This window comes from Fukomys damarensis, unplaced genomic scaffold (genome assembly GCF_012274545.1).
Source record: "Fukomys damarensis isolate Sample0158 unplaced genomic scaffold, DMR_v1.0_HiC HiC_scaffold_39, whole genome shotgun sequence".
In the NCBI taxonomy this organism is placed as follows: Eukaryota; Metazoa; Chordata; class Mammalia; order Rodentia; family Bathyergidae; genus Fukomys; species Fukomys damarensis.
The window spans coordinates 46253755-46280424 of record NW_022900951.1 but is presented as its reverse complement, the minus strand read 5'-3'; the positions used below and the strand labels follow the sequence as shown (position 1 = coordinate 46280424).

General features: G+C 43.2%; 1 protein-coding gene across 13 annotated transcripts in view; it reads left to right on the top strand.

Moving 5' to 3' along the window:
- The window catches only part of Huwe1 (HECT, UBA and WWE domain containing E3 ubiquitin protein ligase 1), a 144444-nt gene extending 127502 nt beyond the window's left edge, over positions 1 to 16942 (top strand). For 10 of the 13 annotated variants that reach the window (XM_033760392.1, XM_010629728.3, XM_010629725.2 and 7 more), the window contains 21 exons: positions 250 to 464; positions 541 to 829; positions 950 to 1052; positions 1845 to 2391; positions 3177 to 3792; positions 5114 to 5235; positions 5339 to 5495; positions 6627 to 6759; positions 7022 to 7224; positions 7664 to 7791; positions 9139 to 9235; positions 10631 to 10789; positions 11536 to 11781; positions 12143 to 12260; positions 12860 to 13000; positions 13704 to 13991; positions 14099 to 14204; positions 14771 to 14888; positions 15181 to 15362; positions 15673 to 15863; positions 16324 to 16942. In XM_033760392.1, coding sequence (XP_033616283.1) covers positions 250 to 464; positions 541 to 829; positions 950 to 1052; positions 1845 to 2391; positions 3177 to 3792; positions 5114 to 5235; positions 5339 to 5495; positions 6627 to 6759; positions 7022 to 7224; positions 7664 to 7791; positions 9139 to 9235; positions 10631 to 10789; positions 11536 to 11781; positions 12143 to 12260; positions 12860 to 13000; positions 13704 to 13991; positions 14099 to 14204; positions 14771 to 14888; positions 15181 to 15362; positions 15673 to 15863; positions 16324 to 16426 — 4262 coding nt within the window. In that variant the 3' untranslated portion in view covers positions 16427 to 16942. The remainder of the gene's footprint in view (positions 1 to 249; positions 465 to 540; positions 830 to 949; positions 1053 to 1844; positions 2392 to 3176; positions 3793 to 5113; positions 5236 to 5338; positions 5496 to 6626; positions 6760 to 7021; positions 7225 to 7663; positions 7792 to 9138; positions 9236 to 10630; positions 10790 to 11535; positions 11782 to 12142; positions 12261 to 12859; positions 13001 to 13703; positions 13992 to 14098; positions 14205 to 14770; positions 14889 to 15180; positions 15363 to 15672; positions 15864 to 16323) is intronic. The other 3 variants (XM_033760391.1, XM_033760383.1, XM_033760388.1) reach the window with 2 other exon arrangements.
- Positions 16943 to 26670: the final 9728 nt, after the last annotated feature.

Sequence of the window (26670 nt, the reverse complement as noted above, 5' to 3'; positions counted from 1 at the left end):
AAAAAAAAAAAAAAAACAAATGCAGAGGAGCCCATTAAAGGCACAGAATACCAGAAGAACAATGAAGGTAGAGAAGTGAAGTCTGAGCTTCTCTGAAAGAACCCTACTAAAGACCTTGTCTGTCATGTTGCCTAGTGAAAATACACAAAGCTATTTTCCTTCAAGTAGTGACTTAAGTTTCTTTTTTCTTGCACATTTTGGGCATTAGTTAAGATATGAGATCTTTCACATCTTGGCATCTCCCCTTAGGTATCAGTCTACCTGAAGGCGTAGATCCCTCTTTTCTGGCTGCTTTGCCTGATGACATCCGTCGGGAGGTCCTACAGAATCAGCTGGGCATCCGTCCACCAACCCGAAGTGCCCCCTCCACAAATAGCTCAGCTACTACAGTGGTGGGAAATCCTGGTGTGACTGAAGTCAGCCCTGAGTTCCTGGCTGCTCTGCCTCCAGCCATTCAGGAAGAAGTATGTGAGTGGGCAGATGATGGGGCCAAGCTGCCTGGCAGGAGATACACCTCCATTGACTTCTTCTGCCCCATAGGTGCTGGCACAGCAGAGAGCAGAACAGCAGCGACGAGAACTGGCCCAGAATGCCAGCTCAGACACCCCCATGGACCCTGTAACCTTCATCCAGACTCTGCCCTCAGACCTACGTCGTAGTGTCTTAGAGGACATGGAAGACAGTGTATTGGCTGTCATGCCACCTGACATCGCAGCTGAGGCCCAAGCCCTGAGGCGAGAACAGGAAGCACGGCAGCGGCAGCTCATGCATGAGCGGCTGTTTGGACACAGCAGCACTTCAGCACTCTCTGCCATTCTCCGAAGCCCAGGTAGAGAGAGGCAAATGGGAGGGCTTTCGCCAGAGAAGGCTCTTTGCTCCCCTTTGTCCTACCTAGACCAAGCTTGTTACCTCCCTTCCCATTCTCAATTTCCGTTTTCTTTCCATCCAGCTTTTACCAGTCGCCTGAGTGGCAACCGTGGGGTCCAGTACACTCGACTTGCTGTGCAAAGAGGTGGCACCTTCCAGATGGGGGGTAGTAGTAGCCATAACAGGTACTTCTCTTTTTAACCTTACCTCATAGTACTTCTCAGGTCATATTAGTCCAGCTCCCTTAATTTTGTAAGCATTCAAGTTAAAGTCCTTAAAGGCAGGCTGGGTGACCACTCAAGGCTATTTCCTTAAATGAGTAGGAGAGCCTCATCTTTGAACTCCCCTCTCAAAAGGCCACACTTTTGCATTTGTCTAGCCACCAAAGACCACAATCATAAAAGCAGGCTGGCAGCAAGTGTTAGCCATGGTTTTATTAAGAAGGCATGCTACCTGCCTCCCATGCAAATATGAAAATAAGGAGCCACTTGTCTTGAGTTGGTAGTGTCTAGATTGGAGAAGTAGAAAGAAGGAATAAGTTATTATGCTGTAATAGAATGGGCCCAACATGCCAAAATGTGAAGGGAAAGATGAGTTTCTGAGAGAACAAAAATAAGCATTGTTTCCTAAGCATTAGCTGCATTTAGATTTTTACTAGTCAGTGAATAATACAGAACTAGACAGGACTCTCTATGTTCTCTTCTCTGTGGTCATATGATGGCAGGTCACTTACCTCTTTGACCCTCTGGTTCATCATCTCAAAAATGGATGATTTTGTAGGCTGTACAGCAGTGCTATGGGTTCGAAGTTAATTATAAAGTACCTGGTAAACAGTAGACACATAAGCAGGCAGTTGTATACATTCTCCCTTCTTGAGCCTCCCTAGAGGTATCCAGTTCATTCCACTCCCTCCGGCTTATGCCTTGTTCCAGAGCTCTACCTGAAGTGTTAACCAGAAACTCCACTCTTATTTCTAGGCCTTCTGGCAGTAATGTGGACACTCTCCTCCGCCTCCGAGGACGGCTTCTTCTGGACCACGAAGCCCTTTCTTGTCTCTTGGTCCTGCTTTTTGTGGATGAGCCAAAGCTCAATACTAGCCGGCTACACCGAGTACTGAGAAATCTGTGCTATCATGCCCAAACACGCCACTGGGTCATTCGTAGCCTTCTCTCCATTTTGCAGCGCAGCAGTGAGAGTGAGTTATGCATTGAGACCCCTAAGCTTTCCACAAGTGAAGAAAAGGGCAAAAAGTCAAGTAAGAGCTGTGGATCAAGCAGTCATGAGAACCGTCCCTTGGACCTGCTACACAAGATGGAGTCCAAGAGTTCCAACCAGCTTTCCTGGCTCTCGGTATCCATGGATGCAGCCTTAGGCTGCAGGACTAATATATTCCAGATCCAGCGTTCAGGAGGGCGGAAACATACTGAGAAGCATGCAAGCAGTGGGTCCACTGTTCACATCCACCCTCAGGCTGCTCCTGTTGTTTGCAGACATGTTCTGGACACACTTATTCAGTTAGCCAAGGTGAGGAGCTTGAAGGGGCCCAACTTCCTGGAAATAGAAAAGGGGTGGCAGCAACAGCCTAGGTGAAATCTGGACACTTAAGGGGCCTAACAAGTCTTTGTCTTGGCTCTTATTTTGTGTTGTTTCTAAGAAATTGTCCAGTAAATAACTTAGTGGGGTTATTTACCTTTGAATTTTAGAGTTTTTATGCATTAAGTCATCAGAACATCTGTCTGGTCTGTATGATTCTCAATTTACAGAGGAAGAAGCTGAGACTCAGAAGATTTCAGTGATTTTATCATGTGACTTAAAAAGTGATGAGTTGAGGGCCAGGAATTTAGCTCAGCGGTTCAGTGGCCTGCCTTGCAAGCGCAAGGACCTGAGTTCAATCCCCGGTACCCAAAAAAAAAAGTGATGAGTTGAAACTAGAACATAGTGCCAGTCCAGTCAGCATTCTTTGAATAATAGCATTGTTACTATGTATTGAGGGCCTGCCTGCCTTATGTCAGGCACTGTGCAAAATACATTAATCTTGTTTAATTTCAATAACTAAGCCAGTGTCATTTTCCTCTTTATTTTATAAGAGCAGCAAGTGAGGCTCAGAAAAATTTGCTACTCTCTCTGTCCTTCTACAAAGCCCTTGTTCATTTCTCTAGGCTGCTTCACCATCTGTTGGATAAAACTACTGTATGCCATCTGCCCTGTGTTACCAAAGGAGAGGAGAGTGTGGTAACCAGTTCCTTTTCAGGAAGGGTCATTCTCTATGGAGATCCCTTAGACCAAGCCTATCCTTCTTTTCCTGGCAGGTGTTTCCCAGCCACTTCACACAGCAGCGGACCAAAGAAACAAACTGTGAGAGCGATCGGGAGAGGGGCAGTAAGCAAGCCTGCAGCCCATGCTCCTCGCAGACCACCAGCAGTGGCATTTGCACAGACTTCTGGGACTTATTGGTAAAACTGGACAACATGAATGTCAGCCGGAAAGGCAAGAACTCTGTGAAGTCAGTGCCCGTGAGCACTGGTGGTGAGGGGGAAACATCCCCTTATAGCCTTGAGGCTTCTCCACTAGGGCAGCTCATGAACATGTTGTCACACCCTGTCATCCGCCGGAGCTCTCTCTTAACCGAGAAACTTCTCAGACTCCTGTCTCTCATCTCAATTGCTCTCCCAGAAAACAAAGTATCAGAAGCACAGGCTAACTCTGGCAGCAGTGCTTCCTCTACCACTGCTGCCTCCTCAACCACATCTACCACCACCACCACCACCACCACCACCACTGCCACCGCCACACCTACACCTCCTGCTGCAACCACCCCTATCACTTCTGCTCCAGCTCTGGTTGCTGCCACAGCTATTTCCACCATTGCAGTAGCTGCTTCAACCACAGTGACTACTCCCACGACTGCTACCACTACTGTTTCAGGTAAGTTTGGCTGTAGACTGGGAGCTATGGGGCATGTACTGTGGCTCCTACCTCACCTCCACTCCTGCACCCATACAGTCCTCCCTAAATGGTAGCCATAGGCCTAGTTTCCGTTTGTAAAAGCAGAGTATGTTTACTCTTGCCCTCATCTCCCCCAGTTTTCCTCTTTCTCTTTCTCTTACTATACTGCTTTCCTCCCTCTCTCTCATACACACAGAAACTTGTGTGAAGGTCAACAGGCATTCACTGAATATGTATGGCTTCCTTAGTCTAGGCACCAAAAGATGAAAATTCTCATCTTCATGGAACCTCAGCCTTTCCAGCCTAGCTAAGGGGAGCCTATTCTTTTCTTTTCCTATAATCAACTATTTATTTACTGGCTATTTTTATTAGTATATGTTTATCATACATAATAAATACATTCATCATGGGAAATTGATATACATACTACAACTTCAACCGTTTTACTTCCCCTTCTTTCCCATCTTCCCCTGTCCCTAAATCCCCTTCCCATCTCCATAAAGTCTGCCTCCTATTTCTTATCATGTAGTATTTATTTTGCTCTTAATTTAAATCATTCATACTTTGTGTTTCTCCTATAAGAGAAACTATGCAATATTTAACCTTCTGTGTCTGATTTATTTCACTTAGCATTGTGGTCTCAAGGTTCATCTGTATTCCTACAAATGATTCTAATTTATCCTTCTTTATGACTGAGCAGTATGCCATTATTTGTATATATACTCCATTTTCTTTACCCATTGATGTGTTGATGAGCACATAGGCCACTTCTGATATTTAGCTGTATACTGCTGTAAACATGTTTGCATATATCACTGTAATGTATCTTTGACTTTCAGAAAGATAGCCAGAAGATATAGCTGGGTCAAATGGAATTTCTGTTTAGTTTTTTGAAGAATTGCCGTACTGATTTCCATAGTGGTTGTGAAGGGAGCCAATTTTTATAGAATATCATTCAAAAGCATGCTGGATACAGTGTCATTAGGGTTAGCCAAGCCATCCCAGGAAATGAAGGAAATGAGCCCTGTAACAGATGACTAAGGATTATTTGCAAAAGTAGGCTACAGAGTGTATATCATAGTAGGAGAAACAGTTGGGAAAAATCTGTGAGGTTCTTTGTCACTTTAGAAGGCATAAATGCAAGAGTCATTATTTCCAAATGTATCTCTGTTGGGGGACTTTAATTTTTCTTTCTCATTTTGAAGCTGTAGGTAGTTCAGTTAGTCCTTGGTTCTGCCACTTAGGTCTCTGGCTTGTGAGTGTCACCAAATCTTACACTGTTCTTTATGTTTCCTTAAAGCTTCTACTACTACTAAAGGTAGCAAATCTCCAGCAAAGGTGGTTGAGGGAGGCAGCAGTGGTGCTGACTTCAAGATGGTATCCTCTGGTCTCACTGAAAACCAGCTGCAGCTCTCTGTGGAGGTAAGTCGAAGAACTTTTGAGATGCCAAGGTTGGAAAGAAAAAGACAGAATGGGCATGGTTTGATTTTTCAGCTTGGGACTTACCCTTTTCTTCTTTTTCCAGGTGTTAACATCACACTCTTGTTCTGAAGAAGGCCTAGAGGATGCAGCCAATGTGTTACTGCAGCTCTCTCGGGGGGATCCTGGAACCCGGGACACAGTTCTCAAGCTGCTATTAAATGGGGCTCGCCATCTGGGTTATACCCTTTGTAAACAAATAGGTAATAACAGTCATAAGACATTCTGTCTTTTTGAAACCTTTCACTTGGGTACCATCTCTTTCTGGAACTGTTGCCTAAGGCTCCAGACTGATTTAGACTATACCATTCTCCCATAGCACAACCCCTATTTTCTTTTGTTTTAGTTCTTATTTGAGAGCAAGGCTGGACTAGGTTCCCAATACCTAGCACATGACTGGTTGTCTTTGTTAGTGAAGGGGCAAGAGAATGCATGGCAACGGTAGGGTCTCCTTCTCCCTAATGAAAACTTGTAAGAGCCCTATGCCCCAACCCAAAGGTGTACCAGCACTACATTTATGCTCAGGAATCGTAAGGTCAAATAATACTTTCTGCTTTTGTGTAGTTTTGAGGATGCAAAAATTGTAAGAATTGCAAATTATCTAGTTTCCATCACTTTCCTTCATAATTTAGCAAGAAGAAAGTATAATTCTAGGTGATAAAGTAATTGGACTGAGTAAAACCAGATTTTTTTAAAACCCATTTTTCTATCAAAATTGAGAGTCTTTTCTTTCCCATCCCATTTGTGGATCTTCCTATATCTTGTGTCCCTCCTTAATTATCTTCCCACAAATGTCTCTGAGGCTCAACTCAGGAGAGGAGACTGGCTTGTGTAACTCAAGGTATTTATGACAATTATAAGCTGCTTTTGAAAGAATTTAGCCTCTACCGTCTACCTTTCTTGACTGCTACCATTTATTGCTGGCGGTGGGGGGCAGATACTGTTTGAGCATTCTACATAATTACCATCTAATTCTCATAGCAGCCTTAGAAGATTGGGGAGTATTAGCATTATTAAGATGCCTAAGTGAATTGGGACGACAGTAAGTTCAAGAGATATATAGGAAGGACTTTAGACCATAGCCTATCTGCCTCTAAAGAGACCTTTGTTCTTTTCTACACCAAGCTGCATTTTATGTACATTCACAGATTCCTGAGGCTGGGTAAATTGGTGATTACCAAGTGGTTGATCCAGGAACATGCATAATAATCTGAACAGAGCAAAATTCATGCTCACTGTGGCTTCTCTGCAAAGAGGGTGGCTTGGGAAGGTTTGGCTCTCAGCTACTGACTAGCAAAGTCTCTGAACACTTGGTGACTCCTTTGCCTATCCAGGTACTCTGCTGGCTGAGCTTCGGGAATACAACCTAGAACAGCAGCGGCGAGCGCAGTGTGAGACTCTTTCTCCTGATGGCCTGCCTGAGGAACAGCCACAGACCACCAAACTGAAAGGCAAAATGCAGAGCAGGTGGGTGGTAGCTACCCTCTCTGCTGTGGGCTAGAATCTGGGGCATTCTACAAGGTTGCTCTTGATGATTTCCTCTTAAATTTTCTTTTTCTGGGTAATTTTTCTGTTTGTCCTATACATGTGTGACTTGATTTTTTCCTAATTCTGCATACTTATGAGATTTCCTTCTTAGCTTTCTGGTGATGCCAGAAATCCCTGCTTGCTCTGAGTTGTTTATGCTTTGGTGCTGTCAATATATGCAAGCCACCTCTACACTATACAGGTTTGACATGGCTGAGAATGTGGTAATTGTGGCATCTCAGAAGCGACCCTTGGGTGGCCGGGAGCTCCAGCTGCCTTCTATGTCCATGTTGACATCCAAGACATCTACCCAGAAGTTCTTCTTGAGGGTACTGCAGGTCATCATCCAGCTCCGGGACGACACACGTCGGGCTAACAAGAAAGCCAAGCAGACAGGCAGGCTAGGTATGGAACCAGAGTGTCCAGTTGAGGGGCAGGGTTGGTGGTGGAGAACCCAGAGTCCATGGAGGGGAAGGACTCAACATCCTGTTTGCTTCTTATTTGACCTTTAAGGATCAAAGTATTAATGGCTGCCTTGTGTATTTAATTCAGTCTGTCTCCATAGCACATTGATTAGAGCAAATCATTTCCCTTACCTCTTTCCTCATATCCCACAGAACCCTCTCACATGCTACCATCTGTCTCCCTAGTGCCATGTCCCCTGCCTTTATCTGTAATGATAGATTTTACTGCCTGATGAATACTCTGAAGCTGCTTGAACTAAAGCTCAAAGACCTCAGCAAGATGCCCTGTGGCAGCCCAGGAGACAGGAGAAAAAGAATCAGGCATTCCTTCTTCCTGCATTTTATATCTTGCCTTTTTTTTTTCCCCGCCCTCTTCCCAGGTGCCTCCGGTTTAGGCTCAGCTAGCAGCATCCAGGCAGCTGTTCGGCAGCTGGAGGCTGAGGCTGATGCCATTATACAAATGGTACGTGAGGGTCAGAGGGCGCGGAGACAGCAACAAGCAGCAACGGTTAGCATGATGCCTGTGGCCCCTCATTCATTCATCTCTCCCCTTCCCCACCCCCACCCCCACCATGTCATCAGTGGGGTTTCATTGCCCTTGTACGCTTTTGCATTGAGTTTGCTATATGAATGCTTCTGGACAACAGGGTTACTTTTCTGCTGGTGTTTCTTTACTGTTTGTTGGTACATGATGCCTGGCCCCTCATTCATTCATCTCTCCCCTTCCCCCCCCCCACCCCCACCATGTCATCAGTGGGGTTTCATTGCCCTTGTACGCTTTTGCATTGAGTTTGCTATATGAATGCTTCTGGACAACAGGGTTACTTTTCTGCTGGTGTTTCTTTACTGTTTGTTGGTTGATTTGGTTTGATTTAAAGCTTGGCCATCATACCCCATTTCCAGCTATCCAGTCAGTAGTGGCGCTTTTGCAAATTGCGTAATGCTAAGTGTCTGGGTTCTGAGGGGATGTGGGGTGAAGTTTTTTTCAGTCTCAAGGAACAATGCAGGTGCACCCGAAACACCTCAGGAATCCTACCCTGGAAAGTCCCCAAGCTTGGTTCCTATCCCATGCAGCCACTTCTGTCTATAGCTGCCCTCTCAACCCTGGCTTCTACATCTGTTTTCCATAATTCCTTAGCACCTAGCTACTCGGGCACTTTAAGAGGAGACTTAGGTATTTAGGTAGCTAGTTCAGTATTGTACCAGCAGAGTGACTGTATTAAAAGCCTGGCATAGCATGCCTGCTTACAGCACTCTTTCATTGTTTTCCTGTTCTTGCAACATGTAAGTTACCGTCCTAAGACCCAGGAAATAAGGGTTTCCTGAGGTTTGGTTTTTTCCTTGTGTAGGATTACTGTTACACAGTATGGTTTCATTGAACATGCCCTGGATAGCCTATAGCTTGGTAGCAGTGACTCCAGGAGAATAGAAAGGGAAAATACACCTGCTTCTCTAGAGTAAGTTTTTCTGCTCAGTTTCTTTCCTGTTACACATGGTGGTTTTTAAATATCTACCAGTGAGAGGTTATACTAATCCCTATTTGAACAAATAGAAACAATGACCAAGCCTACATTCTGCCTAAGTTCACACACACTTGTCCCAGAGGACTTGAAGTCTGTACTCAGTAATAGAGCATAGAAAATATTGGAGCTCTTTGGAGAATTTGCACGCTCGGGGTGGAGGACAACAAAGGAAGTGGGAAAGCCATTCTTTGGTCTTAGACAGCTCCAGTTCTCCAACCAGATGGGAAGCTTTCTAAGCTTAATATATGAGAAGTAGAAGGGCCAACCTCTAGCCTGTCCCTAAGGAAAGCAGAGTTGCACCCTTTATATGACCTTATCTCCCTTTTATCCAGTCGGAGTCTAGCCAATCAGAGGCATCTGTCCGAAGAGAGGAGTCACCCATGGATGTGGACCAGCCATCTCCCAATGCTCAAGATACTCAGTCCATTGGTCAGTACTATTTTCTGTTTCCAATCCAACAAAAGGGAGAACCAGTCTTAGAGAATATTTACTGCATCCTCTACTTCTCCATGTATCAACTCAGTGTTTAAAGCAACCAGAGCACACTGTGATAGGACATTACACATGGAGACAAAGTGTGTTTTGAGTCATGGGAGGCAAACCTCTCTTAGCTTCAGTTTTCCTCATCTAAAATAAGGGATGAATCCAGGTGTTGGGGTGCATGCTCCTAATTCCAGCACTCGAGAGGCTGAGGCAGAGCAAGAGGATCACCATGAATTTAAGGCCAGCCTGAACTATACAGCAAGAACCTGTCTCAAAAAAAGAAAACAAAGGATGTTCACTGTTGCTAGGATTAAGCAATGCTACATGTACAGTGTTTAGAAATGCCTGGCACAATGAAAGCTATTATTTGTGACATTTCTCAAAATTAGTTGTATGGAGAATATTTTTTGGTACCCTTTGAACACATTCCTATTAGTATTCTCATAGGACATGTCCTTTGAATGCAAGTCATTTACTGTTCATCAGGACTTTGGAAGATACCTATTTCCATACTCTCTGTCCATCATCTTTACCCAGGATCACATGATCTGTAGTTGCCAGGGGCACAATTCAAGCCTCCTAAAGCTGTCAGAACATTAATGAATAGTTAGGATTGGGTAAAGCATAAAAAGCAAAGGTTAAGGAAAAGCCTAAGCAGAGGACAGGTGTGCTAGAGGAGGTAGTAGAGAAAGGCAGAAGAGCTGGTGAGGAAGCAATTTCTTCTCCCACTCAGAAAATGAGGTTGGTCTTGCTCCTTGACTACTTAGCAGAATTTACAATGCACCCACATAAGGTGCCAGGAAAAATACCGGCCATGGGTGCAGGGGTGTCTGCCTGTTGCATCACAGCTTCTCGGGGTCTTAAATTGTCCCAGAAAAGGATGACTAATTCAAAAGGTATGGAACATAAGAATCAAAAATATGTAGTTTTATGTTCTGGCCTTGTCCCTTGGAAAAGAATATGAAGAAAGTAGCCTGCCAACAGGGGCACCTGTCAGAATTTGATGAAGATGATATCCTGAAAACATACTTTGTAGGCCATCCAGAGTTCCACTACTGTTGCATTACCCTTAGGTAAATTACCCAGAGGTTCTCTGGGAGCTAAAGAGGCAATGACTAGGCAGATGGGGTGTTGAGCACTTAAAATGTGGCTAGTAGAACTGAGGAACCAAATTTATTATTTTATCAAATGCCATCCGGTACAGAACTGTGCAGTGAGTAATATTCTGTGGGCAGTGGTTTGATCTACTTGATCTGTCTAGTACCCTGTACGTATGTTTTAGGGGAAAAAACTCTTGAGTATACATCAAAGGCTTTCTGACTCTGTGTCCTATGTACCCAGTAGCCTCAGATGGAACCCCACAGGGAGAGAAGGAGAAAGAAGAGAGGCCACCTGAGTTACCCCTGCTCAGTGAGCAGCTAAGCCTAGATGAGCTGTGGGACATGCTAGGGGAGTGTTTAAAGGAACTGGAGGAATCCCATGACCAGCACGCAGTGCTAGGTAAGTTGTACTTCAAGGGCCGTGGTTCCAAACCCCTTCTGCCTATTTAAAATTCTTTCTTCCAGGTTAGTCCCCTTCCTCGGTGCATCTGTAACAAGAATTACTCAAAGGAAAATTGTTGTCTGGCTTCAGCATTATAAACAGATTACATTCTCTCAGGGTTAAAGTTGTAGTTCAGTGGTAGAACATATGCTTATCATGTGTGGGGTCCTGGGTTCCATCCCCAGCATCAGTGGGTGGGGTGGGGCTTCTCTTTTAACCCATTTATGCTGAAGATTGCAATTTTTAAATTTTTACATGAAATGCATATTTGTTACCTAGAAAAATTCAAGGAACGAGAATTTGAAGAGGAAGAAAATGCATTAAGTTCCATTGTTACAAACATTCCAAAAATGGAACACTAGGCATTTAAGAGTTAATAGCTGTTTAGGGCCACAGGTGTAGCTCAGTGGCACTGTGCCAGCCTCACAAGCACAAGGTCCTGAGTTCAAGCCCCAGTACTAAAGAAAAAAGGAGGGGATTAATAGCTTTGTAGACCAGGAGAATGTTTATAACTGCTTGCCTATGCCATTTTTCTTTGACTGTGAAGAAGTACTGGCATCCTCTGATTTTATTCCACCACTATTATTTCCCAACCAGTTTTCATTATTTCTCCCATGTTGTATTTTTGCGATTTGTTTCTGAAGGTGGAAGGATATGTTGAAGTTTTTAAGCTAAAACATCACTTCTCTCATTCCTAACCCCAGTGCTCCAGCCTGCCGTTGAAGCCTTCTTTCTGGTCCATGCCACAGAACGGGAGAGCAAGCCTCCTGTTCGAGACACCCGTGAGAGCCAGTTGGCACACATCAAGGACGAGCCTCCTCCGCTCTCTCCTGCTCCCTTAACCCCAGCCACTCCTTCCTCCCTTGACCCATTCTTCTCCCGGGAGCCCTCATCTATGCACATTTCCTCAAGCCTGCCTCCTGATACACAGAAGTTCCTTCGATTTGCAGGTACAAAGCACTCTCAGAACCCCAGATGTATAAGGCTTCATTTTATACAGGGTCATTTCACTCATCCTTAGCTAACACAGCATGCATGAGAATATGAGTGTAGTAAAGTCAGTAGGAGCCTGCTCTGGAAGCCCTCATGTGCCACTCTAAGCAGTTTGGAGTTTTTCCGGAGGACCTGGGAAGCCACATAGGGGTAGAAATGCTCAGATTCAAATTTACACCTCCAGGCTTGCCCCTGGCTTTGACTGTTTGCTATTTTAGGCCACAGAGATCAGGAAGACATAGTTACTAGTCGGTGGTCTCTGCTGCAGCATTCTGGGATCCACAATGTTCTGATTCCTGCTGTCATTTCTTCCCTCAGAGACTCACCGCACTGTGTTGAATCAGATCCTACGGCAGTCCACCACACATCTTGCTGATGGGCCTTTTGCTGTCCTGGTAGATTATATTCGTGTCCTCGACTTTGATGTCAAGCGCAAGTATGTGCCATGGGGGGGGTCCTCAAATGCTGTCTTCCCTTCCAGGAAGTAGCCAAAGGTGTTCCTGGGGTTAGAAGTTTCTCTTGGTTAGCAGCACATGGAATGATACTGATTCAGGGGGGGGGGGATACTGAGCTCTGCCACTGATAATCATTGTACCTAAGTACTCCCTATCTTTAACTCACATCCGTTCTTCATCAGCAAAATGAAAGCTGTATGATTTTTAAACCCCATGATTTCTGAAGTCCCATTCCATCCTTTTGGGTCATGGTGGAGCTGCAGGTACCTGGGAGTTGGAGGGGCTTTTCTAGCACTTATAGAGTCATCCATACTCTCCTCCTCTTTGGATGCATACACATGCTTACCTACTTGTAGAAATCCCATACCACGTTTTCTGTGGGCCTTTACTCAGTGGAGAGAAGAAAAATTTAAAACTGATAATAACTGATCTACCTCTCCAACTACTGGGCTTTTCCAAGGTGGGGTGAGGAGCCAACATCAAGAATGGAGAAAGTGTTGTTGTGGATCTTCGTCCTAATCAGGCAAATGGAAGTTTCCTCTGCTACCATCCATCCTATTTTCCTTTCTTATCTCCCAAGATATTTCCGCCAAGAGCTGGAGCGTTTGGATGAGGGGCTCCGGAAAGAAGACATGGCTGTGCATGTTCGCCGTGACCATGTGTTTGAAGATTCTTATCGTGAGCTTCATCGCAAATCTCCTGAAGAAATGAAGAATCGATTGTAAGAAGAGAGCAGAAAAGATGGGGGCTTTTTCTACACAATAGCAACCCCTTAGTCTGACCTCAAATACAGGAGATTGGGCCCGGGATTTAACTCAGTGGTTCCACCACCTTCCTCGCACGTGCAAGGACCCGAGTTCTATCCCGGTACCAAAAAGAAAAAAAAAAAACAAAAGCAGGACATTGAGGGAGTTATTGCCCTCCCCCATAGGAATCTGGTTTGGATAATTTCACCTAACTCTTTTCTATCATCTGGGCCTGGCTTGTTTGCTGTACCTTTGCATGAGCTACCCAATAATTTCCAGGACAGAAGAGGCTTCGTAGTGAGAGATTTACCATTGTTACACTAGGAGTGGGAAACCTACTGAGCAAACTACACCTTGGGTTGGGGAGATTGTATGTGCATTGAGTGGCCTCCACCAAATGGGTAACTGTTGACTACTGATTCTGAAACCAAATAGAGGAGATTAGCAGTTTACAATACCAAGTATCACAGTAGCTGAAGAGACAAGAGAAACTGTCTGGATTTCCCTTCCTTCATGGCCTGGGCCCACCATCCACGTAATCGTAAAAGTCAGAGTCTTCCCAGAACTCTCTTGACACTGTTCAGCTCTTCATCAAACACTGTACTCCCCAAAAGCTGCTTTACAGCCTTTCCCTTGCTCTCATTGCACAGCTCTCTTTGTTTTCACTCTCATTTGTAGGTATATAGTGTTCGAAGGAGAAGAAGGTCAGGATGCTGGAGGGCTCCTGCGGGAGTGGTATATGATCATCTCTCGAGAGATGTTTAACCCTATGTATGCCTTGTTCCGTACCTCACCTGGTGATCGAGTCACGTACACCATCAATCCATCTTCCCACTGCAACCCCAACCACCTCAGCTACTTCAAGTTTGTTGGACGCATTGTGGCCAAAGCTGTATATGACAACCGCCTCTTAGAGTGCTATTTTACCCGCTCCTTCTACAAACACATCTTGGGCAAGTCTGTCAGGTGAGTGTATGGCATAGTCTTGAGACTTACCGATTTGTGGTTCACATGCTCTGCTTGTGTCCCATTCTGTGTGCATCACACACATACCCCCTCCCATTGTGTTTCAGATATACAGATATGGAGAGTGAAGATTACCACTTCTACCAGGGTCTAGTTTATCTGCTGGAAAACGATGTTTCCACACTAGGCTATGACCTCACCTTCAGCACTGAGGTAGGTGTGGGGATCCTGTGCACAGCACATCTGGACATTCAGAATGCCCATTTTGAGGTCACCTTAGAACTGATCTTGGATAATCTCATTCTTTGAAGCTCCCCACCCTGTACCCCATCAGGCAATGAGCAGTGAGTGTTTGTGAGACATCACAAACAAAAAATGGGAATAGGTAAAATAATCCAGGCTTTTTCTTAATTCCCCTTTTTCAAATACGCTCCAGTACTAGAAGTAAGTGAAACATAAAGTTGTCACCCTTCCCCTAAATTGTGTTCTATAAAGATTATGTTTATGTTGCCAGTTGTGTTGGTACATGCCTATAATCCCAGCACTCTGGAGACTGAGGCCAGCCTGAATTACACAAGTGAAACCGTATCTCAAAAAAAAAAATGTCTTTAAGAAAGGTTGTGTTGTGTTACATTCCATGCATTAGAATTTGCGGTAGACTTGCCTCATCTCCCTACTGAGGATGGTATAGCAAGGAGTTTAGGGTATATTCACAGGCCTTTGTTAGTCACATCCTGGACCAAGCTTGGTACATATGGGGGTGGTTTCTGGTATTCTAGGTCCAAGAGTTTGGAGTCTGTGAAGTTCGTGACCTCAAACCCAATGGAGCCAACATCTTGGTAACAGAGGAGAATAAGAAGGAGTATGTACACCTGGTATGCCAGATGAGAATGACAGGTAAGAGAAATGTCCTTTAGAACTCAAGTTGCTCAATATAGGAAGAAGCCAGGCCCTGTTCACTTCAGAAATTTTTTTTTAATCTGTGACACAACCATGTGCGAAAAGAGACAAAACACTTAACCAAGAATGTTTAACTTCACTCTCATACCAGGGGCCTAGAAATAGAGGAGTAGGTAAGGCAGGTAGACCCACCAATGTCCTACTAGCCATCAGGAGCCATATTGGTACAAGTGACTGCCAGCGGTTGTGTAAGTTTGGAAGTCATGTGGCCGTTTGGTTCTCTCATCAGGAGCCATTCGCAAACAGCTGGCAGCTTTCTTGGAAGGCTTCTATGAGATCATTCCAAAGCGCCTCATTTCCATCTTCACGGAACAAGAATTAGAACTGCTTATATCAGGGCTACCCACCATCGACATTGATGATCTGAAATCCAACACTGAGTACCACAAGTACCAGTCCAACTCTATTCAGGTAAACTGTTACTGCTGGTGGTATCCCTTTCCTATAGGTTCTTCTTACCCTAATCGGTGTAGTTTGTATGATACCCTGTAGGCCAATACTCTTAGAGGAAAGGTAGTGTGGGTGACAGTGTACCTAACTTCATTTTCCTTGGAAGGTATTTTCAGGTGACATGTATCTTATGAGTGAAGAAAACTAAAGCCCGTCCTACAGAGGTGGCTTGCCTAAGATTCCAAGTCCAGTCTTTTTTCCCAAATTCTGTCCCTTCCTTGCAGAGGCTCTTTTCCTAATGCTGGCTTTCTTTTTGTGTCCCATCCTGCAGATCCAGTGGTTCTGGAGAGCACTGCGTTCTTTTGACCAAGCTGACCGTGCCAAGTTCCTGCAGTTTGTCACGGGTACTTCCAAGGTGCCCCTGCAAGGCTTTGCTGCCCTTGAAGGCATGAATGGCATTCAGAAATTTCAGATCCATAGAGATGACAGGTCCACAGATCGCCTGCCTTCAGCTCACACGTGGTAAGCTTTTTTTTTTTTTTTTTTTAGCATTCAGGTCAAATTTGCAGACTTGATGTTTGTAGGGCCAAAGATTGGGAACACAGATCTGGTCTGGGCCTAACCTGTGGGTAGCTCATAGTTTAGAGGCACTGTGGAGGTAATGCTTGAAATAAGAAGATGAGCTAGACACAGTGAGGAGTGGGGAAACATTGGCAGATAAACATTACCACAGAAGAGCGTGGTATAGTGCAAAGACCCTAAGTCTAAAGAATTTAGCAGAGATGAGATTTATGTTTCTGGTGCTTACTAGCCGATGTGGAGCCAGATTAAATTAAAAGAGGGGAGACCAGGCTGGGACAAAATTGGGAGTCAGCAAGAATTGAGAGGTTAGGCTACCTTAGGGTGAAAGATCCAGTGGACATGTGGGACTTGAATTCAGTTGCCATCTCTCCTCATGGACTGATCTTTCTTCTTTCCCTAGTTTTAATCAGCTGGACCTGCCTGCCTATGAGAGCTTTGAGAAGCTCCGCCACATGCTACTTTTGGCCATCCAGGAGTGCTCTGAAGGTTTTGGGCTGGCCTAATAAAGCCCTACTCGCCTCTGTGGGGTTTTTCTACCATCGTTGGACCTGGGGAGGGGGGGATTTAAAAACCAGAAAGAAAACTATCAAAACCAATAAATGAAATCCACCAATGCGCCATGTTGTGTGTCCCAGTTGCCCCATCTTCCCCAGCACACCTGTTTCCCTTCTGCTCATTCTCTTCCCTCCTCCCCTTTCCTTGTCTCCTCTTCCCTTTCCATGCCATCCATGATCCCCACCCCATGTGTTTAAAAGGCAGTAGCCTTTGCAGGGACCTGTTTGTCCCAACTGTTTGAACAGTGTGCTCCTCAGATTCTGTGTTCAGAAGGATTTGCTGCATTGAGACTTGAAACCTTTGGATAGGGGAAAAAATTATATATATATATATTTTTTTGTTCTGTTTGCATTTCTTAATTTGTGCTTGGAATGTGTTGATGTGCACAGCTAATGATTCAATGCGAGACAAGATTGGCGTCTGTGTTGTGGAGGTATCTAATAAAGAGCACTCTTCATAACTCACTTTTCACAAATGGAGTTTTTTTCAAATTTTTACAAACAAAACAACTGAAAAAAACCTCTAAAGCACATACTAGACATCTGGAGAAAAGATTCAGATGGATGCTCCAGAAAAGCATCTCCCTACTGACTCACCCACCTGCCTCCCCCACTGGTGCAACTTCCCACTTCAGAGTTAAGTTTCCTTATAGTCAGGAGAGATTGTCAGCCACCAGGAATTAGGAGAAAGTCTAAAGTTTTTTAGAACAGGATCTGCACTTGGGGATGGTGATGGTGGTAGAGATTGCAGCGAAGGACAAATCTTCACTTTGTTGAAAGGATCAAACACAGCAGATAGTATAAAATTTTGACCTATTAATATTTTAGTTCATAATAAAAATTTAAAAACAATTTGGCTAGCCATCCAGAAGACCATTCTTATTTCGTTTTGTATCACTTGTCATCTGTCTTCCAGTCTGTTCACAAATCACCTAATAGTCTGTTGTGATTTTTATTCCATCTAGCACTTAAAGCTAACCTGAGGATTTTGATGGTTCCAGCTTTCAACAAAAAATAATTTAATAAAAGTTTAGTTAGAAAAATAATCCCAAGTGGTGCTTGCTTTGTGTGTGGGGGGGTGGGGGTTTCCATTAACTGAAATGCTATTGCACCCAAAAGGTTTTCCTTGTTACTGTGTCCCAGAGTGTAAGTATAGGAAAGCAGGGGGGTGTCCTTAACCTGATTCCCCTGGGCCCGATGCAGATGGCTGCCAGCCATTTTCATCTTCTGTTAATACACACTCCTGTGCCTGACCCAGGCCTGATGACTAACGTAAATCGCCCGTCTGTATTACTACATTTCTACGGAGGAAGGAGATGATCAGGTCTGTGACATACATTATTGAGGGGGGTCTATAGGTGTACATAAGTACCTGACAACCTGGAGGATTACAAAATATTTTCTCTTCAAAATTGTTCTTTGAGCTTTCCTAGGTAAGTGTGAATGTAAGCTAAAGTTCAGAAGTTGCAGTCTTCAGCATAAATTAGGCTGTGTAGGATTTGAGGTTGAGGGAGGAATTCTTAGGGTGATAGGATCTCTGTCAATGGCTTAATTTGAGTAAGGGGTGATGACCTGAGACGAGTCTGGTAGAGCTTTAAAATGGAATAAGCAGAAATGAGGGTCAGGCATGTAGCTCAGGGGTACAACACTTGCCTAGCAAGTGCTAGGCTCTGGGTTCAGTTTCCACTACAGCCACCTAAAAAAAAACTCAAGAATGAAGTGGGATAAAGCTCTCATAACATGGTTTGCCTCTGGGATGCATATGGTGTGATAGCATGTTGACATCAAAAGATTTTAGCATTTAGTAACCATTCTTAGAAATGAAAACCCCTTTTGTCAACACTAGCATGGAACCCAGGGCCTCACAAGCACCGGACAAGTTACATCCCAGGCCAACATTACTGCCTTAATGTAGTTTCAGCCATACTCTGCTCGAAAATAGTAGAAACTTTGCTAAAACAAGTGAATCAGCCGGGCGTGGTGGCGCATGCCTGTAATCCCAGCACTTGGGAGGCTGAGGCAGGAGGATTGCTGTGAGTTTGAGATCAGCCTGGGCTACAAAGCGAGTTCCAGGTCAGTCTCAACTACATAGTGAGACCCTGTTTCCAAAAAAAAAAAAAATTCCACCAAAAAAAAAAAAATTCCCGGAATTTAAAACAGTTTAGCAGGAAGACAACAAAACATTCTTTATAAATTTATTGTCCAATGGAAGTATAAGTGACCATATTCTATGCAACCATAAAAATATCACTTGTAGATAACATTCACAGTCTCCCAAAAATTTGAAGTTACATGTAGGCCCGTTTAAAAGTTGCTAAATTGCCGTACATAGTAGCAAGAGTGCAAGTCCGGCCAAATAAAACATGTATTAACAATATGGAAACCTTTGTATAAGAATTAGAAAATCCTACATGGTGTTCAAAATGAGCTTTAAGGAGATGGGGTAAACAAGCATGCATCTGGGAAGATAGGTTGCACGGAGAACTTTAATTGCTAACATCTTTGTGGGGTGAGAGTCTTACTGTAGTCCAGGCTGGCCTTGAACTCACCGTGTAGCCCAGGCTGACCTTGAACTTGCAGTCTGACCTCAAACTCATGGTGATTTTCCTGCCTCAGCCTCCTGGGTGCTAGGATTACAGGTATGTACTACTACACCTGGCCTTATTTTCTAAGAGTTAGGTTTTGTTCAGTCAGGAATGATGTTACATGCTCATTTTAGCAGTGCATATATGAAAAATATGAATGATGTTGTTTTGTCACTTTAGTGGCTTCAGTGGAGATAATCATATAGTTTGCTTACATCAGTTCATTGATATGGTGAGTTATACTGATTGATTTTGTTTTTTTCCAGCTGTATCCAGCTTTATTAAAGATACTTTTCATAAACAATCATGGTACTTCAGGCAGGGCATGAGCACACAATCGTTAACAGTATACAACAACTTTCAAACTTCCTTTTTGGATGGACTACTAAAACTCAGAAAGCCACTGTAAAATCCAATGAAGTTTTCATTTGATGGTATGAGTAGGGAAATTTTAGAATGAGGGCTGACACTTCATATTTAGCATGTTGTTTAACAACTTTCACAAGCTGACCCTGACTTTCAGAAAATAAAATGAAGATAGGGCCAGATTTAGCTCAGTGGTTCCACCACCTGCCTCGCAAGCACAAGGTCCCGAATTCCATCCCAGGTACCCCCCCCCAAAAGGTACAATTATCAATCTGAAGATCCCCGATGTAGACAAGGAAATGATTGCTCTTGTGGGACAGCATCTCAATGTCCCTGGCAAGTCCAGAATGCTTGACACACTGGTAACATCAATTTTTGGGAGTCAGGTCCCAACAGGTCTCTGGGCTTAAGGGAGTTAAGTCTGTGCTGATGGCAGAGGGAAGGAGGACATAAAGTGAACTGGGAGTTTTCCTGTACCACAAGGCATTTGTGCCAAGGTGGCCAAGGGTGTCAACATCAGGGACTCCCTCCACCGGGGAGCCAAGCGGAAGTCTCTCAAAACTAGCTTTGGAGACATTGTACCAGTGGACATATGCTCCTTCCCCCCAAAAAACAATGAAGTGTTCTGTGTGCTAACAACATAGATAAAAAGTAAAACAAACTTCTGCATTTTTATAAAACTTGATAAAAAATACTATTTCAAACTGTAGTCACCAGAAGTACACAGTTATCAAAAATGCACACACTTCACCTGGCATCTCCAGCACCGCCAGCTTTCCGCGCGTGATCTGTTTTGGCCTCAGTTTTCTGCAGGGTTATTCCCATCCTTGCCGGCATCAGCTTTTCCCTCTTTCCCTCTGGGTACCGTCTCTCCCTTCTTTGCAGGGGCCCTTTTAGGCTTGGGCTCTGGCTTTGGAGGGGCTGGGTTAGCAGACAACCTCTCAGATCTTCTCTGTGGTTCGTCCTTCACCTTGGCTTTATCACCTTTAGCCTTTCTCCTGGGCGTGGTGGCCACGACCCGATGCAGGTGTTGGATGCGAGACGCCGTGACGCATGGCTTTGGTCGGTCTGGGGGATCGTTCTTGCCTCTTCACACTGCTCAAACTGATTGATTTTCAAGTGTTAAACCAATCTTAAATGCCTGGAATAAACTCTACTTGGGTATGAGGTATTGCCCTTTTTATATATTAGAATGGATTGGATTTGCCCAAATTTTGTTAAAAATTTGTATGTATATGTTTATGAGGAATACTTGGTCTATAGTTTTCTTGTAATGTTTTTGATTTTGATATCAGGATTAAGGTGATACTGAACTCGTGGAAGATGTCAGGGAAGCATTTCTTCCTTGCAGTGTACAGAATTCTAAGATACTCATCAAGATCTCCAGCCCCCGAGGCACACCTTCTCCTACTTATTTGATTAAATACAAATCTAGCTAGTGTTGACCTTAAGGTAGAATTAGTTAGGTGTGTTTGATCCAATCTTTTGAGTACCTAAAAGAATAAAATGTACGAGGTGCAATCAAAAAATTAAAGTGTTTAAATTTAAAGTTTAATTTTTAAATTTATTACAGTAAAAGACACATTGTCATTAATCTCCCTCAAAATACTTCTCCTCACTTTGAACACACTTATGCCATCACTCTTGCCACTTTCTTTTTGTTTGTTTGTTTCTTTGTTTGCTTTAAAAAAAGCTTTATTTACTACATACATCTTAAGAATGTACTGTAAATGGAGCAGGATCTAAAGAGCCTTTCAAATACAAAGCAGCTAATGATAACTAAACTCCTAGCATGTTTGGAAACAACTCTAAAACTTTTTTTTAAAAAAGCATTTATATAGTTTGTTCTTAACCCTAAAAAAAAAAAGTTCACATTTCAAGTTATAAACTTACCCTAGTAGTGTACAATGAAACGGTTTTGAAACAACAGAAACAGAGAAGACCACAGATAGGAGGCTCAGGGGTACTTAACTGGCCATCACCAACATTTGCTTTTAAGGTAGTTTGGTAGTGGACAGGTTAACTCTGGCCACTTTCTGAAGCAGTTCTGGAAGTCCTCTTTCGTGACTGTCTTAAGTTATGCTGTCATAGCAGCCTTGATACCCCAAATCCATTCAAAATATTTGCCTTTCAGGTCATTTGGACTTTGGGAAAGAGCCAGAGGTTGCACAGCGCTAGATCTGGTGAATAATATTTTTACGACCCTGCCTTTCTGTTGTATGACACTTACCAGCAGCATTTGCCATATTTTTTATCACACTTTGTAAATATTCTCATGAAAGATGACTTCAGAACTGCTTCGGAAAGTGACGAGAATGACGGGATAAGTGTGTTCAGAGTGAACAGGATTCATGGCGATATGTCTTTTACTGTAATAATTTTTTAAAATTTAGCATTCACCTTATTTTGCAATCACCCTTCTTTGAGACACTGTTGCTAGCTTGAAGACGGAGGAAGCCACATGGAAAATAATAATGTGGGTTTGTTCTAGGAGGTGAGAAAAGCCCTGGCCAACTGCCATCAAGGAAAGAGGAATTCAGTTCTGTAACTGCAAAGAACTGAAATTTGCAAAAATGAGGTTGGAGGCACACTTTTCCCCAAGCCTGCAGAAATGAACTCAACCTGACCTGCACCTTGATTTCAGCTTTGTGATACCGTGAACAGAGAACACAGTGCTGTTCTTGACTTCTGGCCCACTAAAACTGAGATATAGATAGACAGATGATAGATAGATAGATAGATAGATAGATAGATAGATAGATAGATAGATAGATGATAGATAGATAGATAGATAGATAGAAAGAAAGATAGATATTTAAGCTATTAATTTTTGTGGCAGTTTATTATGGAACAATAGAGAATTAATACACTTCTCTACTATTTTCTGAAAGAGTTTGTGAGGGGGCCAGAGGTTTAGCTCAGTGGCGCCAGCGCCTGCCTAGCAAGTACAAGGTCCTGAGTTCTATCGCCCATTCTAAAAAATAATAATAAATAAAAATAATAAATGAAAGCGTTTGTGTACACCTGCTATTATTTTTTTCCTTAACTTTTTGGTCCAGTTCACAAGTGATGCCATCTTGGCTTGGGGCTTTCTTTGTGGGGAAGTTTTAAATTATAGAATAATTTCTTTAAAGACAAAGGGCTATTCAAGTTGTCTTTCTAATGGAGTAAGCTTTAGCAGCTTGCGTCTTTTAAAGAATATATCCAGTTATATTGTTAAATTTGTGAGTATAAAGTCCTTTATAATATCTCTTTATTATGCTCTTAAAGTCTGTGGGATCTGTGGTGTTCTCTCCCATCTCATTCCTGATATTTAATCCTTCCCTCCATTTCCCTTCATTATTCTGGTTAGAGTTTTATCAGTTTTACTGATCTTCCCCAAAAAACCAGATGTTGGTTCTTTTGTCTCACTATGTAGTTCATACTGTCTTTGAACTTGCATTAATTCTCCTGCCTCAACCTCCTGAGTGCTGGGATGAACATTTAGTGCTATCGATTTCTAAGATGTTGATTTCTTTCATTTTTCTCTATTGCTTTTCTGTTTTCTAAACTTCAATAATTCCTGCCTTTATCTGTATTTCCTTTCTTCTGCTTACTTGCAGTTTAATTTCCTCTCTTTATTATAATTTTTTCAGATGGAAGCAGAGGTCATTGATTTGAGTCCATTCTTCTTTTCTAATATGTTTTTTTTTTTTTGCAGTGTTGGGAATGGAACCCAAACTTCGTACATGCTAGGCAAATGTTCTACATCATGCTACATCTCAGCCCTCTAATATGAAAATTTAGGGTTTGTTTTTGTTTGTTTGGTTGGTTTGACTTGGTTTAGTTTTGTTTTTTTAAGACAGGGTCTCACTGTGTAGCTCAGGCTGGCCTCAACTCTGTGATCCTCCTGCCTCAGCCTCCTAATTGCTGGGATTGCGGGCATGTGCCACTATGCATGGCTAATATGAACGTTTAGCGCTACAGATTTCTAAGCACTCTTTTTGCTGCATCCCATCAATTTTGATACATTGTTTTTATTTTAATTCAGTCCAAAATGCTTTCTAATTTTCCTTATTTCATCTTTGATCCATGATACGCTGGTTATCTATTTATTGCCTCTCAACTTCAGATCTACCCTTTCTGCCTGCTCTGTGAAAATGGAGCATACTTTAAATATTTTTCCTTTGCTAGCTGGCACTGAAGCTAGCTCAGTAGAGGGTGCTAGAGAGAAGATGTAAAAGAAAAAGGGGTTTCCTTCCTAGATTCTGGTGCTAGTTTGGCAGGCTTCTGTTACCTGGCTTTTCTAATATCAGATTTTTTACAGCACACACAGCTTTTCCACTGCCTGATTCTTCAGTGCACAGAGGCCAGTAGACCCCAGTGACCAGCAGCTTTGCTCTCTCCCCTTCCCTAAGCACTTGGTGTCTGGCAGTTTGGCGGCAGAGTGTCTCTGGGTCCTGTAGCACTCAGCTTCCTGGGTGTTTACCCCCTGCAGTACAGGGAGGCCAGAAACACTCAACAGTGAGCAGCTTTCTCTGGCACTGTAAGTGGGCAGATTTCTTGAGGTTAGATTTCTAAGAAGTTCCACCAAGTGCAGCACCACAGTGACTTCTCTGCTTTTCCGTGAACTAAGCCATGCCTCTTCCAACAAGGTAGGGACCTCAACCTCACAGCCTAGGGATGGTTAATGCTCCTACTGTATATGCTGTTCCTTATTATTTAGAGTTCTCTTTACCTCTTACTAGACAATCCTTTACTATGCCAATCCTTTTCCATAGGTAATTCCTTATTTTAAATCTCCCTGTTCAGCCAGGTGCAATGGTATACACCTGTAATCCCAGCACTCGGAGTCAGAGACGGGAAGACCATGAGCTCTGTGCAAGCCTAGGCTACACAGTGAGACCCTGTCTAAAATAAAATTTAAGAAAAATAAACTCTCTGTTCAAATTATTGTGCCATTCTTTCTTCCTGAAAGGACTCAGGCTGATACAGAATTCTAACCAGCAATGATCCCAGGAAATATACCTGCAAAGATGGGACTATGGGATTGGTTTGTTCATGCCTCAGGACTCAGGCACAGTATTAAACTCTTTGGCAATGAAAAAATTGATGCTAGTAATCCATGGCATCCAGAGGCATCCAGACTAGTCCACGTATGGCTGATCGTGATAAAGTGCCAAGTGAAGTGCATGCCTTGAGAGCCCAGATGGCTGCCACACTTGACCATTGCAGCAGTAATCATGGTTGTAAGAACTGTGTCTGGATGGCTTGTCTTAAATTCACTCGAGCCCTTGTAAAGAGAAAGTGACAAGCTCAAGCCTAGGAACTTCTCAGCTCAAGTCATAGTTTAAAAATCAGAGAGTTTTCATGATGCCTAAAAGAGGCATTTATTTCTTGTAACTGCGGGGCTAATACTGCTGAAAATCAAATAACATTTCATCGTGAAAGTTGCCAATAGGAAATGAAAATTGAATTCACAGTCTTGATAAGTTTCTCATGTGAAAGTCAGGGCATTGATTGGTAAAGAATGGGACCCTAGAACTTGGAAAGGGGACGTCTGTTTAGCCCCAGGTGAAACTGACAATTTGGAGCTACAAACTCACCCTGAGCCTCCTTAGAAACAGGAGTAGTCCCAGCACTCGGGAGGCTGAGGCAAGAAGATCACTGTGAGTTCTAGGCCATCCTGGATTATACAGTGAGTTCAAGACGAGCCTGAACTATACAGCAAGACCTGTCTCACAAAAAAAGAAAGAAAGAAAGAAAGAAAGAAAGAAAGAAAGAATGAATTTTTAAAAAATAACAAATGGAAACAGCTTACCCCTTAGTGGCTCACACTAGCTTCTTTCTCCTTGAAAACGCTGAGATAAACTCACCTTGGGATGATGCCTTGAAAAGAAATGTCCATTGTCCTTCTTTCCCACCACGGCCACCCCTATTGTCACCAGGCTCATAACTGAGATGGAATCTTAGGGTGGTCAGGGGAAACTAGTACTATGATCAAAGAGGAAATAGCTTATATACCAAAAACATTGCAACACTTTGCTAATAATATATATTGACAGAAACCTGAGGGATATGTGCAGATGTGGCTCACAAGGAGGTTAGACAAAGGCGGGCAAAATAGCAGTAGACTGGGAAAATTCATTGATATGGGTACACTTCTAGGGGTTTTGGATTTAATGTTTCAGCTCACACAGCTGGAGGTGGCTCAAAGAGCTTATTTGGTTAGTTGACTAAAGCTTGGACTCAGTTGTGGCCTACAATTAATGAGGTTGGGATGCCAGAGCTGCCCTGGCAAAATATGGAGGAGGAAATCCAAAGGCTTAAGGGGATTAGAATGTTGGATAGGATTTATGTTTGATCTGCCCAAAACCTCCAACCACGTTCCACGAAAAGGCTCGCAAGATACTACTTCACCTAGGCACTGGGAAATCCATTAATAAGAAGAGAACTATATCCTTAGGAAAGCTCTGTGGTCACTCTCCTTTATAAGCCAGGTACAGCTGTAGGGGATGGGCTTCCTGATTTCAGTGAGATCAAAGGCAGAAGTATGGATGTGAAGGCTCATTGATCATGATGTCTCTAGGAATGAAATGGAGGGACCACCTACTAGAATATTGTACAATCTATATTATAGGAAAAGTTCTAGATCTAGCTAAAATGTGATTCAAGTCATCTCAGTGTGGGGAGATGGCCTCTCGATTAGTTTCCAGGCTGAAGTTGATTCGCAGACCCAGAGGTCCCTGATTCAAGAAAAAGCCAAGTACCCTTCATGGACTGCTGCAAATACTGTACTTGTTTGTACATAATATAAATCTTCCTCCACGCACTTCTCAAAGGGACCTGTGGCTATTTATTAGAGTGACTGTATATTGGCAGAATGAAATATCCAGACCTTTTGAGGATTGCTAGATACTGGTTCTGAATTGACACTAGTTCCTGGGAACCCAAAATGCCACTATGGTCCATTAGCCAAAGTGGGGGCTTTATGGTAGTCAGGTGATTAAAATAGAGTCTTTGCTCAGGTCTGATCAATATTGGGCCCAGTGGGTTCAGTAGTAAGTGTTACAGTTATTTCCCCAGTTCCTGAATTTATCACTGGAACAAACATGTTACATGATCAAAATATATGATAAATGTTTACATTTTTAAAATTTATTACAGTAAGGGCTGGGGACTTAGCTCAGTGGTTCTGGCACCTGCCTCGCAAGTGCAAGGACCCCAGTTCGATCCCCAGTACCAAAAAAAAAAAAAATGTAT